This window comes from Capricornis sumatraensis, chromosome X, assembly GCF_032405125.1.
Source record: "Capricornis sumatraensis isolate serow.1 chromosome X, serow.2, whole genome shotgun sequence".
Classification (NCBI taxonomy): domain Eukaryota; kingdom Metazoa; phylum Chordata; class Mammalia; order Artiodactyla; family Bovidae; genus Capricornis; species Capricornis sumatraensis.
In genome coordinates, this window is record NC_091092.1 from 134759551 (window position 1) to 134772333 (window position 12783).

The 12783-nt window shown below is 44.2% G+C and overlaps 1 protein-coding gene across 1 annotated transcript; it reads right to left on the reverse strand.

Annotated features, from left to right (window-relative positions):
- Positions 1-8955: 8955 nt before the first annotated feature.
- Positions 8956-11069, reverse strand: TMSB4X (thymosin beta 4 X-linked). Its single transcript, XM_068962409.1, has 3 exons — positions 10961-11069; positions 9814-9927; positions 8956-9390 (listed from the first exon to the last, which is right to left on the reverse strand). The coding sequence occupies exons 2-3, from the start codon at positions 9911-9913 to the stop codon at positions 9356-9358; spliced, it is 135 nt and encodes a 44-aa protein (XP_068818510.1). The 5' UTR covers positions 9914-9927; positions 10961-11069; the 3' UTR covers positions 8956-9355.
- Between the last annotated feature and the right edge of the window lie 1714 nt (positions 11070-12783).

Genomic DNA, 12783 nt, shown 5'->3' on the forward strand with positions numbered 1-12783 from the left:
AGAGCTCCATGCGAGAAACCCTCCAATCTGGAAAGGGAAACCGAGATTTAGGTCATCACTCTATTCCAGTGAGGTGTAGATTCTAAAGTCTTCATAGAAAGTACCAGTAGGATGCAGCAGGCATTGGGGAAGGGCAGAATCAATCTGAGCTTAGGTCTAAGGAGACTCCTTGGAGGATGTGAAAGGAACTGGGCCTTGGAAAATGACTGGGATGAGGATGGGGCAAATAGGGAAGTGAGAACTTGACAGAAAGAAAAATTTGAACCCAAGGACACAGCTTGTAGACCAATGTTTGCATTAAATTCCCAGGGCTGGTGAATGATGGACGTGAGCAGCGAGTCACGAGATACAGGTGTCTTTTCAAGTGTCTTAAATGACAATGATGCCATTGACCAAGTTGGGAGGACAAGTTTTGTAGACAGGATGACTTTAAGCAATGGAGCCTGAAAGAGAGCCAGATGGAGTTCAAAGGAGTCGTAAAGTCATCAGGTTAAAGAAACTTTCTAGGCGAAGCCATGGGGAAAGGAAGAGCATAGATGAGGAAGACTATAAGGTCAAGGTTAGCTCTGTGCACAAACCAATATCTAAGGGGCAGGTGAAGCAGAACCAGAGAAAAAGATGAGTGAAGAGAAGCAGGAGAATTCAGGACTGGGGGGACACTGGAATCGCCACCCAAAAAGTGATAGGTGGACGAGAGATTAAATTTTCCAGGAGAATTCAGGACCGGGGGGACACTGGAATCACCACCCAAAAAGTGATAGGTGGACGAGAGATTAAATTTTCCAGGATGATGGAGGACAGATCTTGTCTACTTGGCCATTTGGATTAAAAAAAAAAAAAGGAAAATGCTATTTGGACTTCAATGAGAAGTAGCTTTATTTTCTTTCCTAACTAAGCAGTGTCATTTATTGTCATGCTGTGGGCGTGCATGCTCAGTCGCTCAGTCGTGTTTGACTCTGGGACCCCATGGACCATAGCCCTCCAGGATCCTCTGTCCGTGGGTTTTCTCAGGCAAGAATATTGGAGCGGGTTGCCATTTCCTCCTCCAGGAGATCTTCCTGACCCAGGGATCGAACCTGCAACTCCTGCACTGGCAGGCGGATTCTTTACCACTGAGCCGCCAAGGAAGCCCGGGGCATTAATGTTTGTTTCCCACATGGTATTCTGCTCTCGCCTTGTGCACATTTCCAATTGCTGCAGCAGCACCATTGTTTTCTCCTATGGCCACCTGGGCTCCTCATCTCTGTCATTACAGTAAATCTACAACCAATCCCAAGCCTTTGATTTTCCTTCCATTCTATTCCCCTTGGTCCCTGCTGATTCACAGCTCCGAGAAGTTTTTCCTTATGACTTCTTATATCATGAAATAACTTTCTGATGGATGCAAAAAAAAAAAAACTGCAATTATCCTCTCTCTCTCCTCCCACAAACCCATTTGTTCAGTAAGATTTTTGTCTCTGCCCACAGAGCTGATCACCAGTTTGCTACTTCAACCATTGAGGTATAACTGGATCTATGGGTCATGATTCCTGGTGGGTTAGATGGTGCCTTGCCCCTCTCCCCAACAGCTCTACTCATGTCAAATCCCTGGAACTCGTGAATGTTGACTTATTTGGAAAAGGAGCTTTTACAGATTTAAGGATTTTGAAATGAGACCATCCTGGATTGCCCAGGTGGGCCTAAGAAGAGGAGAAGGCACAGAGAGAGTCATACATGATTGAAGACCAGCTTTTAGTGTGCAAACCCTAGAATAAGGCACTGCAAACCACACAAAGCCCACCAAAAATAAATAAATATAATTTTAATTATTTCAAATATATTAACCTCTGTCTACACCAGTATAAAAACTGGAAGCAAATCAACATGAAATGATTTTCCAGTATGGAGATGTGACTGCCTGTGTTGTTGAAATGTAGACTAAGAAACACCAATAAAAGTCTGATATATTACCTTCTCATGCTTGGTTAATGTCAATTAATTAATTGTTAATGACAATTGGCTTTGTTGATGGCAAGCATGGGCAGTCCATTCTTTGCCCTATCCTCCATATAGCTTCATTTCACACAGGAAGAATCTAGAAACTATCTCATGTGGGCTAAGTGATTTTACTTCTGAAAAGCCCCAGTTGCCGAAGGGGAGTTTATAAAACTCCTTAGTGAAGCAGACAGGCCCTTAACCGTCTGCTGTCATGGATCTCCCAACCCAAGTATCACATGGCAAACATGGAGCTCGGTGAAATTGTTGGGTAAATGAACCGATCTATGGCTCACGCTCTACGTGGCTTTTCATGTACACAGGTCTGCCTCTCCCATCAGGCCCAGCTCGGATTCAGATTTCTATCCCTAGCATCTAGGAAAGAGCTGGGAACACAGGAAGTGCTCAATATATGTTTTCAGAAAAACTTTTTTTCTACCCTCCATGCAAGCCATGACTTTAGGTTGCAATAACAGGATGACATCAATATGTGCATAATATTATGTATATATAGTGTATATATTTAACCTCATGAAATATTTTTGTTCTTAGATTAGGAAAACTCTATGACAAAGTCTCTACATAGCCAAAGGTATTAGCCACTTACAAAATTCAGGGTGGTAATGAAGAAAAGCATAATTTCCTGTGGTTTGACAATAATGGGACAAGAACAGCCATTAAAAAGAATAAATTTGAATCAGTTCTAATGAGATGGATGAAGCTGGAGCCGATTATACAGAGTGAAGTAAGCCAGAAAGAAAAACACCAATACAGTATACTGACACACATATATGGAATTTAGAAAGATGGTAATGATGACCCTGTATGCGAGACAGCAAAAGAGACACAAATGTATAGAACGGACTGTTGGACTCTGAGGGAGAGGGAGAGGGTGGGATGATTTGGGAGAATGGCATTGAAACATGTATACTATCATGTAAGAAACGAAGTGCCAGTCTATGTTCGATACAGGATGCTTGGGGCTGGTGCATGGGGATGATCCAGAGAGATGGTATGGGGGGGGGGAGGTGGGAGGGGGATTCAGGATTGGGAGCTCATATACACCCATGGTGGATTCATGTCACTGTATGGCAAAACCAATACAGTATTGTAAAGTAAAATAAAGTAAAAATAAAATTTAAAATAAATAAATAAATAAATTCTATTGTATAAAAAAAAAAGAATAGCTTCAACTGCTTTGAATAGATTATGAACATAACTTGTCCCTCTCTGTTGAGGCTCAAAGTTCTGGGGTCCTACTAAATGGAAGTGACCCAGCTGTCCATCAGCCAGGTGCTAGGCTTAAAGATATTCTCATGTGTTCACCATTTTGCTACACCATCTGAGGGATTTCAAAATTTGAATGACTGTTGTTTTTGCCCCTGTCAGTCTTGGTCAAATTGGAGAAAGAAGGTTGACAGAGGAAGGGTAAGAATTTAGCAATAAGAAGTGTTTCTCTGGACATACATAGAAAACAAACATGGTTTCCAAAGGAAAAAGCTGAGGGGAAGGGAAGGGATAAACTAGGAGCTTGGCATTAACAGATACACATAGTAGTATATATAAAATAGATAACCAATAAGGACTTACTGTATAGCACAGGGAGTTATACTCAGTATTTTGTAATAACCTATGAGGGAAAAGAATCTGAAAAAAAAGATATATGTGTGTCTGTGTTTGCTGTACATCTGAAAGTAACAGCACTGTAAATCAACTATACTTCAATAAAATAAAGTTTAAAAAAAAGAGAGAAGTCTTCCTCTGGAAATTCAGCATCTAAATAATAAAATCGTAGAACTGAATTTAAAACAACATCCAGCCAGTCCATTCCTAAAACTTGGGCATTTCTCATAAAAGATTGTCAGATGAGAGGCAAGAGATACTATACCTAATCTTTCTATGCTGAAAAACATTTGATTGTGATGAAAAGAATCAGGTGGTTTCCATCAAATATCACTCACCCTTGAGCTTTCGGAGGGATTTCAATGGAGTCATTATACAGACCTTTGGGGAAAAGTCCACACCAAAGCAGAGAATAGATCTTCACACTCACCTAAAAATACAAAGCCCTTAGGTTCTACATTCACCCTAAAAATGGAAAAGAATAACTTCTTAGCATTTTTTACTCAGGTTGAGATTAAAAGGATATCTTGAACTAAGGGAAGAAACACAAGGGCAGAGGCTACACTTTATTTATGACAATCTCTGTGGCAAATAAAATACCTGGCATGTATTGGGCAAGCAATAAAACATCAATGGAGTGAATGAATGATCCAGCACTCTGGCTTAATAATATGGAATTGGTTACAAGTACTGATTGAAAACCACCTCACAACAGACGGTGGCAAATTAGCATTCAAAGCTCTTTAAATATATTTGTAAAAGTATTAAATTTCACGAATGGAGATTCCACATTACCTGTGAATTTACTTTCATTGTATTTAGGTGTGTATTAGCAATAAGTATTGACAAGAATGTCCCTGTATAATCTCCTTGATTAATAAGGAGACATTAATATATGTAGCGTCCTTGGTGGCTCAGACAGTAAAGAATCTGCCTGCAATGCAGGAGACTGGGGTACAATCCCTGAGTCAGGAAGATCCCTTGGAGAAGGAAATAGCAACCCATTCCAGTATTCTTGCCTGGAGAATTCCATGGACAGAGGAGCCTAGCAGGCCCCAGTCCATGGGTTCACAGAGCTGGACACAACTGAGCGACTAACAACTTAACTTTACACACATACACATGCGGGGGGCGCTCCGCAGAAAAAGAGAGGCAGTGGAACTTCCCGGGTCCCGAGGAGAGGTGAGCCTGCTGTCCGCCAACCCAGCCCCTCGGTGAGGAAGCGACAAGGGTTCTGTCTAAGCAGTTCCGCTTTATTGCCACAAACTCTTGGTTTATATAGGCAAGCAAGGGGGGGTTGTGAGAGTTGGACCAATCACGTTAAAGGTCAAATTGTAATATGCCATAGTTGCACCAATCACGTTAAAGGTCAAATCTTAATATACCATAGTTGCACCAATCACGTTAAAGGTCATCATGCGCTTCATTGTAACAAGAGTCTATGGTGATCACGCGCTGTCCACGTGCACGGAAATCAAGAGAGCCAATCAAAAGTTTTAACAACCAACTTACGCCACGCCCTCATCTCTACTGCCAGGCGCCATCTTAGCTCTAAACCGCAAAGCTAGCCCTTCTTTTTCAAGGTTTTCCATTTAGGGCCCCCCACACACACCCTCACACACACATACTCACACACACACACATACACTCACACACACACATAAACTCACACACACACATACACACTCACACACACAGGGCTTCCCTTGTGGCCCAGAGGTAAAGAATCCTGTAAGACAGGAGACACGGAGACATGGGTCCGATCCCTGGGTCAGGAATATCCTCTGGAGAAGGAAATGGCAACCCATTCTAGTATTCTTGCCTGGAAAATCCCATGGACAAAGGAGCCTGGCGAGCTGCAGTCCATGAGGCTGCAAAGAGTTGTACATGACTTAGCTACTAAACCACCACTACCATATACATATACATATATATTGGAATAGGAAATGGCAACCCACTCCGGTGTTCTTGCCTGGAGAATCCCATGGCTAGAGGAGCCTGGTAGATTATGGTCCATGAGATAGCAAAGAGTTGGACATGACTGAGCGACTAAGCAAACATATATATATGTGTGTGTGTGTGTATATATATATATATATATATATATATATATGTTCAGTAGCTCAGTTGTGTTCGACTCTCTGCAACCCCATGGATTATAGCCCTCCAGGCTCCCCCATTCATGGAATTTTCCAGGCAAGACTTTATATATATATTTAATTGTATATACATTATTGTATATAAAATTGCATATATTATATTAATATATATATATTAAAATTGTGTTTTGAGCATGCTATTCACATACTCAAAAGTATGTTCAAAAACATGTTAAATGAGATCGCCATCAGTTAATAGAGAAAAAGGGTTTGCTGAAACCCTAGTATTTATCCACCACTACAAAAGGCATGCTATTGGATGTAGAAGAAAAAATACACAAATGGGAACACAGACTACATGGACCCTGCTCACAAAAGAGCTGGGCTGGTACCAGCATGAGTGTGTGACTAGAGGGATAAAAAAAATGCACGTATCCAAGATAAAATAAGCCAGGTAAATAGAGGTCACAGACACATATTTTCTTCTTAGCTTACTTCATGGAACATCTGTATCTGCAATTTGTAATTCAATCCCTTCTCCTTACATGCAAATAAAATATAGTTGAACTTCAAACTGGTGTATGTCATTCTCTTAGATTGGTGTGTAAGCCACTCTTTAAAAAGTGAGAAATTGGGGTGAGGGACTGGGGAGGGTAATTTTCTTATTCTCTTGCCAGGCCAGTGAATGCTACCAGCGTAAATAAGCGTGAAGTGCTTTTCAAGCTATGAAACAATGTTTTCAATTTACATGATTGAACTAAAAAGAGCTCAAGATTTCTATTTTTATTTTTTGGTCATAATGTTGTTTGCTAAATGCACTGTTTTTTCAAGTAAGCACAAAATTGGCCCCATACGTTTTTAGAAAGGATAGAAAATTCTTTTATTTTGGTGTCTTGAGGAGTTAGACGCTTCTTGAGGCAAATAAATCTTCCCGGTACATTTCAAGGATATGCTGTCTAATTCACAAGGCCGTGAGGAGGATGCAATGATTATCAGGCGTGGAAGAGGCCCTGGGGGCCGAGGGAGCTCCACGTTTGGTAAGTTTGCACACATCCCCCCAGCTCCCCCATATACACAATCCTCCAAGATCGGCCCCAAGACTATGCTGTTCTCCTGAATGAATTAGCCTGAAAACTGTATCTGATGGAAGACTGAAAAGGGTGGCTGTGATGGTTGAGGCATTTGTAAGAGTTAGAAATAAATAAGACTCGGTCCCAAGCCTCTGTCTGTGAGCCTCTTTTACTTCCTCTATTTTTGCTTTATTCTTCCTGCTCAATTCAAAGTTTGCAGAAGTCCCAGCCCAGACTGGACGGTGCAACCTTCAACTTTTACATAAGCTCCCTTGGCTTGTATTATTTCTGGGGGTTTGGGGGGAGGAGGGTCTAAGACCCTCACCGTCATTCTAACGGTGACCCTCAGGTCCCCTTTGTGAAAAGCACGGTCCACTTCAAACGCAATACTGAGGGTATAAAGCCCCAAACTGATTCATAAATACCCCAAACCCTCTGCAAAGATCCTCACTTGGGGGGAGAATTCTCCGTTTCCCAGCAAAAAACAAAACAAGCAGCCTCTCTCCCCCACCCCCACATCCATGTACAGCAGCAAAGTGTACAATGTGATAGATACATGCAGAAGCTTTTGGGTTTCGCCATCCCACACACCAAGCAGGCAAAATTCAATCCTTACCAAATTTCTCATTTCACTTTTTTTTTTATTTTTTTTTTCTGGCTACGTTTGGGCTTTGTTGTCCCGGGAGAGAGAGGTCTTCTCTCCCATCACTTGATTTCATGACTCACCCGTTTCCCCTTAAATGCTCATTTTTATTTTAAAACTGAGGAAGACTGGAGTTGTGTGCATTTCTTACCATCTGATTTCATCTTGGCATTGTTTGAAAAATGCACTCAGTAAACACCTGGGCTTGGTTTTATCTTTGTGCCTTGGACATTTTCATTTTGCCCACACCCTTCCTTACAGGCAGGAAGAGAACACACAGGGCTGGGGGGGCGGACTCCATCTTGAGAAGGCTCCCGGACTTTTGTGCTCACTGCTCCGTTCTTGATCGATCCAGTAGGGTGAAGCCCTCCAGCTTTTGCAGCCACCGGTTTTGCACCTATCCCTTCCCTTGTGAAGCAGATAAAGGCTTCTTGGTGATGATCTGGTTGTCTATAAACCACAGGTAAATGGTTTCCTGTGCCTTTCTCAAAATAAGTGTTGAGCAAAAGGAAACGAAATCAACCGATTTAATCACCAACAATGTGCCCTCCAGCCCCTCTCCTTAAAAATGGTTATTTTTCTAAGTCAGTTTTTTTTTGGTGGGGGTATAGCTTGTCTTGGACATTTGCATTGTGAATCTCAGCTTTGCTCAACTATTAAATCAACTATCATTAAATGCTGTTTCCACTTAATTATTTAAAAAAATACTTGCACCCTTCCTTATATAAAGGAGGAATCCATTAAAGACGTTTAAGCCATCCCCTCTCCTTTAAAACCCTGCTCATTTCCCTTTCTGCACCTAAAATGCCCCTCGAACAAGGACTTGGGGTTTTTTACCCATCGATTAATATAGGTAGTCAAGTAATTGAGAAGTTATCAAGGACTCAAGAAAGGTAAAGCTCTGGAGGGTGAGCCCATTAAATCCTACTGGACTTGCACAGCAAGATTTTCATCCTTGCCCAGCTGCTGTGCTTTAAATTTGAAGATTTTCTTTCATTATCTAGATTAAATTTTGTCATATTTATTAATCCTAAGTGCACTTATTTTACAAAAAACAATTTTAAATATTGGATTCAAATTGGAATCAGCCATTAGACAAAGAAGGAAGCACGTCTTCAATCCTTTATAAAGCAGCTGTTAAAATGTCGTTTTTCCGTATAAGACTGGTAACTGGCTAAATACACCAAGTTTGACACCTGAAGTAGCGTGCTGTGAATTATACCACCTTCAATTTCTTGAGATGAGAGGTTCAACGTAGGCTTAACAAATCCTTTAAAAGTAAGGACTGCAAATATTTTTGTCAGTTTTCACTCAACTCCAGACACCAGGAATTCAATCAGCCTAAGAAAATGAACCATTTCCCAATTACCCAGTGTAGACGAGGTATTTCGCATACCTGGATGAAACCCATTTTGATCTTTTACCCAAATTGCCAGATGTTTGTCATCTATCACTCCCCAGGCCACCCACTTTAGACCCTTTTACCAAGATTTCATCTGAGTAAGCCACTCCTTCCAGAGACCAAAGCGTCACACCAGCCAGGTTTTAAAACTTTTTATTTGCATATTAAAAAAATTGTGCATTCCAATAATTAAAACCATTTGAACAACAAAAAAAATGGCACTCTGATTAAACTGCATTTTACAGCCCGCAGAACACCTTGGACCAGCTTTTTACTCTAGATTTCACTGTCGTCCCACCCAGCTTCCTCCTTCACCAACATGCAAGTTCTTTTCCTTCCCTGCCAGCCACACAGGCAGATGGGAGAGGCAGGCGCGGCCTACGTTGTCAGTAGTTCTCCATTCTTTGATGTGAAAAGGGGTAGCAACAGTCATTTAAACTCGATCCAACCTCTTTGCATCTTACAAAGTTAAACAGCTAAAAGAAGTAAAATAAGAAGGCAATGCTTGTGGAATGTACAGTGCATACTGGCGGCGCACGCTTCATTACGACTCGCCTGCTTGCTTCTCCTGTTCAATCGCTGTGACCGGAGAGAAAAAGAAAAAAGATGGAGCGGGTGAAGATGCGAATTCAGTATAGCGTAACATAGGATTATAGTCCTTTCTTCTGAAAAGATCTCTCCTTATCATACAAATTCTATCAAGTACCAATAGGCATTCCATCATGAAATGCTTCTACGAACAGAACATTTTTACAGATAAAAGGATACCGGCATCTGCATATTAATATGGAAAATTAAACACTGCATTAAATTATTAAACCCTATTGTTTGTTGGCTGCAGCAGTTTTAAATTAACCTTTGCAAGTCACCAGAATCAAAAAGCTGTTGGCTCCTCCCGCACTCCCTACCCCCACCACAATTCTTCTCCCAGCCCCTCCCATCCTCTCCTACCCACCCGGCCACTCCCGCTCAGCCTTTTCGAAAGAAGGGGGGGTGGCTTACTTTCTTTCGAAGGCAGTGGATTTTTCTCTTGCGTTTCCGTTTTCTTCAATTTCGACTTATCGAACTTCTCAATCTCAGCCATATCGGGTTTGTCAGACATGGTTGCAGAGGGCGCTGCGGGTACAAAGCCAAGAGGTTGAGGGTGAGCCACCTACCCCTCGTCTTTCTGGGCTCAGAAAACGCGTTCTGCCTTCCTGTCTCCTGCCTGAAGACGCACTTTTAACTCCTTCCACTTTCATTCAGGGCTAAACATCTTCCTCTTTCTACAGGAAAAAAAAAAGAGCGCTTTCCCGCTGCCTTTAGGATTTCAAAACGCGAGGGGCCAAATTGGGAAGACCGCCCACGTTAGGAGGCGGAATCTCTCGCAAGCGTGAAATTAATCACCGCCGATTAATGGCGGCGTTTCAACATAAAAGTGAAGTCATTTCAAGTTTAAGGGGAAGAAAATCGAGTAAGACTTCTAAAAATGAAGCGAAGGCTGCACAAAATGTTTTTTTCTATACTTGGCCTCTTCCCCAAAGATGCGAGCCGTGCGGCTTTCTTTTCTTCTCACAAAGGCGGCAGCTGCGGCCGGGCGCCACCGACCACCGCCCTCCCCGCTTCCTCCCTCTCGCCAACAATGCAGCCAGCCGCACACAAGGCTAGATCGATTACGATCTCCATTTAGGAGCAATTCGGCAGCCCTGCACACGTCCCCCTGCAAAAAGGACGTTTTCCAGATTTCATAATATAGCCCCGCAGCCCTAAACCTAACAGATACAGCCCACGAAGCCACCGGAGGCGAGAGAAATAACTGAGTCTGAAGCTCCGGGCTTGGGTGGGTGTGAATTGGAACAAAGGATCTTTCTATTCCTGATTCATCACCGCCTAAGAGCTATGCAGAATGCCTTTGAGGGTAGGAAAGAAAAAAACTATTCCCTTCCAAACGGCAATAGCAAAAAGCCAGTTTTAAAAAACATATTTAAGAGTCACCGAATTCCCGACCCCGTTACCCATCTGAACGGTCTGGCATTCCCCATGTTCCCGAAGAGCAGCATTTTCCCAGACGACCCCTCGCGCTGGGTTTCGGGGTTGCGGGCGGCAAGGGGGGCGAGCGCGGGGCGGGAAGGGGAGCGGAAGGCAGGAGATAGAGGGCCCCGGGGCTCACCGGAGCGAACTGCGAGCGAGTGAAGTCTGGTCTGCGCTGTGGCCGCCGCCGAGTGTCGAGCGGGGCGCGGCGGGCGCAGCTATATGCCCGCTCCTATGCAAATGAGATGACGTCATCTGCCCGCCCGCTTAACTCCTTAGCGCCGGGTTTCGTCTCCGGAACGGCGTCCGGGGCCTGCATGGCGTTTGGGGGGGCCCCGCGTCCACCCATGCACCAAGCCACGACGAGGGCGGCAAAATAAAGCGCGTAAAGCGCCCTCTCCCCGCCGCACTTCCTTCGTAACGTATCCCCCACCCCTTTATGTCGGTTCTAGCTGCGTGGATTTTTGCAGCGGCCGCGAAAACCGGCCCTTGGGGCTCCGAGCGTGATAACTAAGGGCCTGGGTGGTACCTAGCGGGACAGGCATTCCTTTACTGTGAAACTGCCTTTGTCCGTGGCAGACATCCCCCAGCCGGGGTGCAGTATGCCTCGCCCCGCGGCCTCGCCCACTTGCAGGGCTGCGATTCCTGTGACTCAGCTTTCAGACCAGTGGAAGCCCTACGCCCCACCCTGGCCCTCTTTGTCTCGCTAGCATTCTCCTAGACTTGACTGAGAAGTAAAGCACCCTTAAGTGATTTTTTAAAAGAAAAGTTTCTCACTGAAACACGGCTATTTTTTTTCAATGCTGTAATTGTGGTGGGCACCCAAACCAAATAACCGGAATATTTGCGAGTTGGTAGTGAATTTTTCGGGGTTTATTGAGCACGTCGCCTCCCTCTTAGAAAAATTAAGTCTCAAGTTCAAGCTCTGCTATGGACTTGCTGCCGGACCAGGGGGAAGTTCCTTTACTTTCCTGTTCCTTATTTCCCTAAATTATAAAAGTGATTGCTAAGGAGGCCCGGGTACAAGGCCAAAGGCTGCGATCCCATTATGTCTAAAACCTGAATATTAAATTGAAAAGGCGAACTCTATCTCGAAGGGAGTCTTTTGAGCAGGATTCCATTTTGAGGTGCGTATCTGAGTTATATCCGGAAACATGGGAGCTCGAGGTAGACTGGAGCAGTTTTCAAAATGGCACCTGACTCTGTGAACACGAGGGACCCCCGCCCCTTGCGGCTGAAACAAGTTACAAATACCATGGGGGTGGGGCTGCCCGAGGCCTGTGAAGGGGAAAAAAAGCCAGGTTGGGTTTTCAGATAAAGCAGTTAACGCAATGCTGCCCCACTCCTTCTCCCTCAGAAAATGTTTCTAGAAACCTCTTGTTAATCTCGTTTATGGCAGAGGCTTTTGTCTCACTGGGGATTAAAATCAATTGTTCTATAGACTTAACAGCCACTGCAGGAGCACCTCCGACTTCCCCATTTCTTCATCCACTAGACTTCCTTCTTCGTGGTGGGGGGCAGGTGACCGTCTGGTTCCCCAGTTCCTGCTCCGTCGGCGGGCAGCCATTCTGCTCCCGAACTGGGGGCACTGAGCCTTCAGGCAGGCACAGGATGTCACCTCTCTGGTTCCGCGTCCCTCTGACCTTCCCCTAGTTGACTGGTTGGTGAGTCCACTTCATCGTGGAAACTCAGGGTGGATTTGGGGCCCTTTTCAGCGGCAGCTGCTTCGTGCCAACACCATTTCTCTGGGGTTTGGAGAGTCCAGTTCCCCTCACCCAGCCGCTGTCAAAAATCACTTCTTTCCTCCTCATTCTCCCGATCACAAGGGGACGCCACTAAGGCTCCCCGCTTCTCCCTGAGACCTTTTCCTCAGAGAGGGATAGGCCTTGCAGAGGCAATGCAGAAGTCTGCAGAAGCCTGGAGCATTTTTCCAGTTAGGTAATGGCAGCTTTCCTGCTGCCT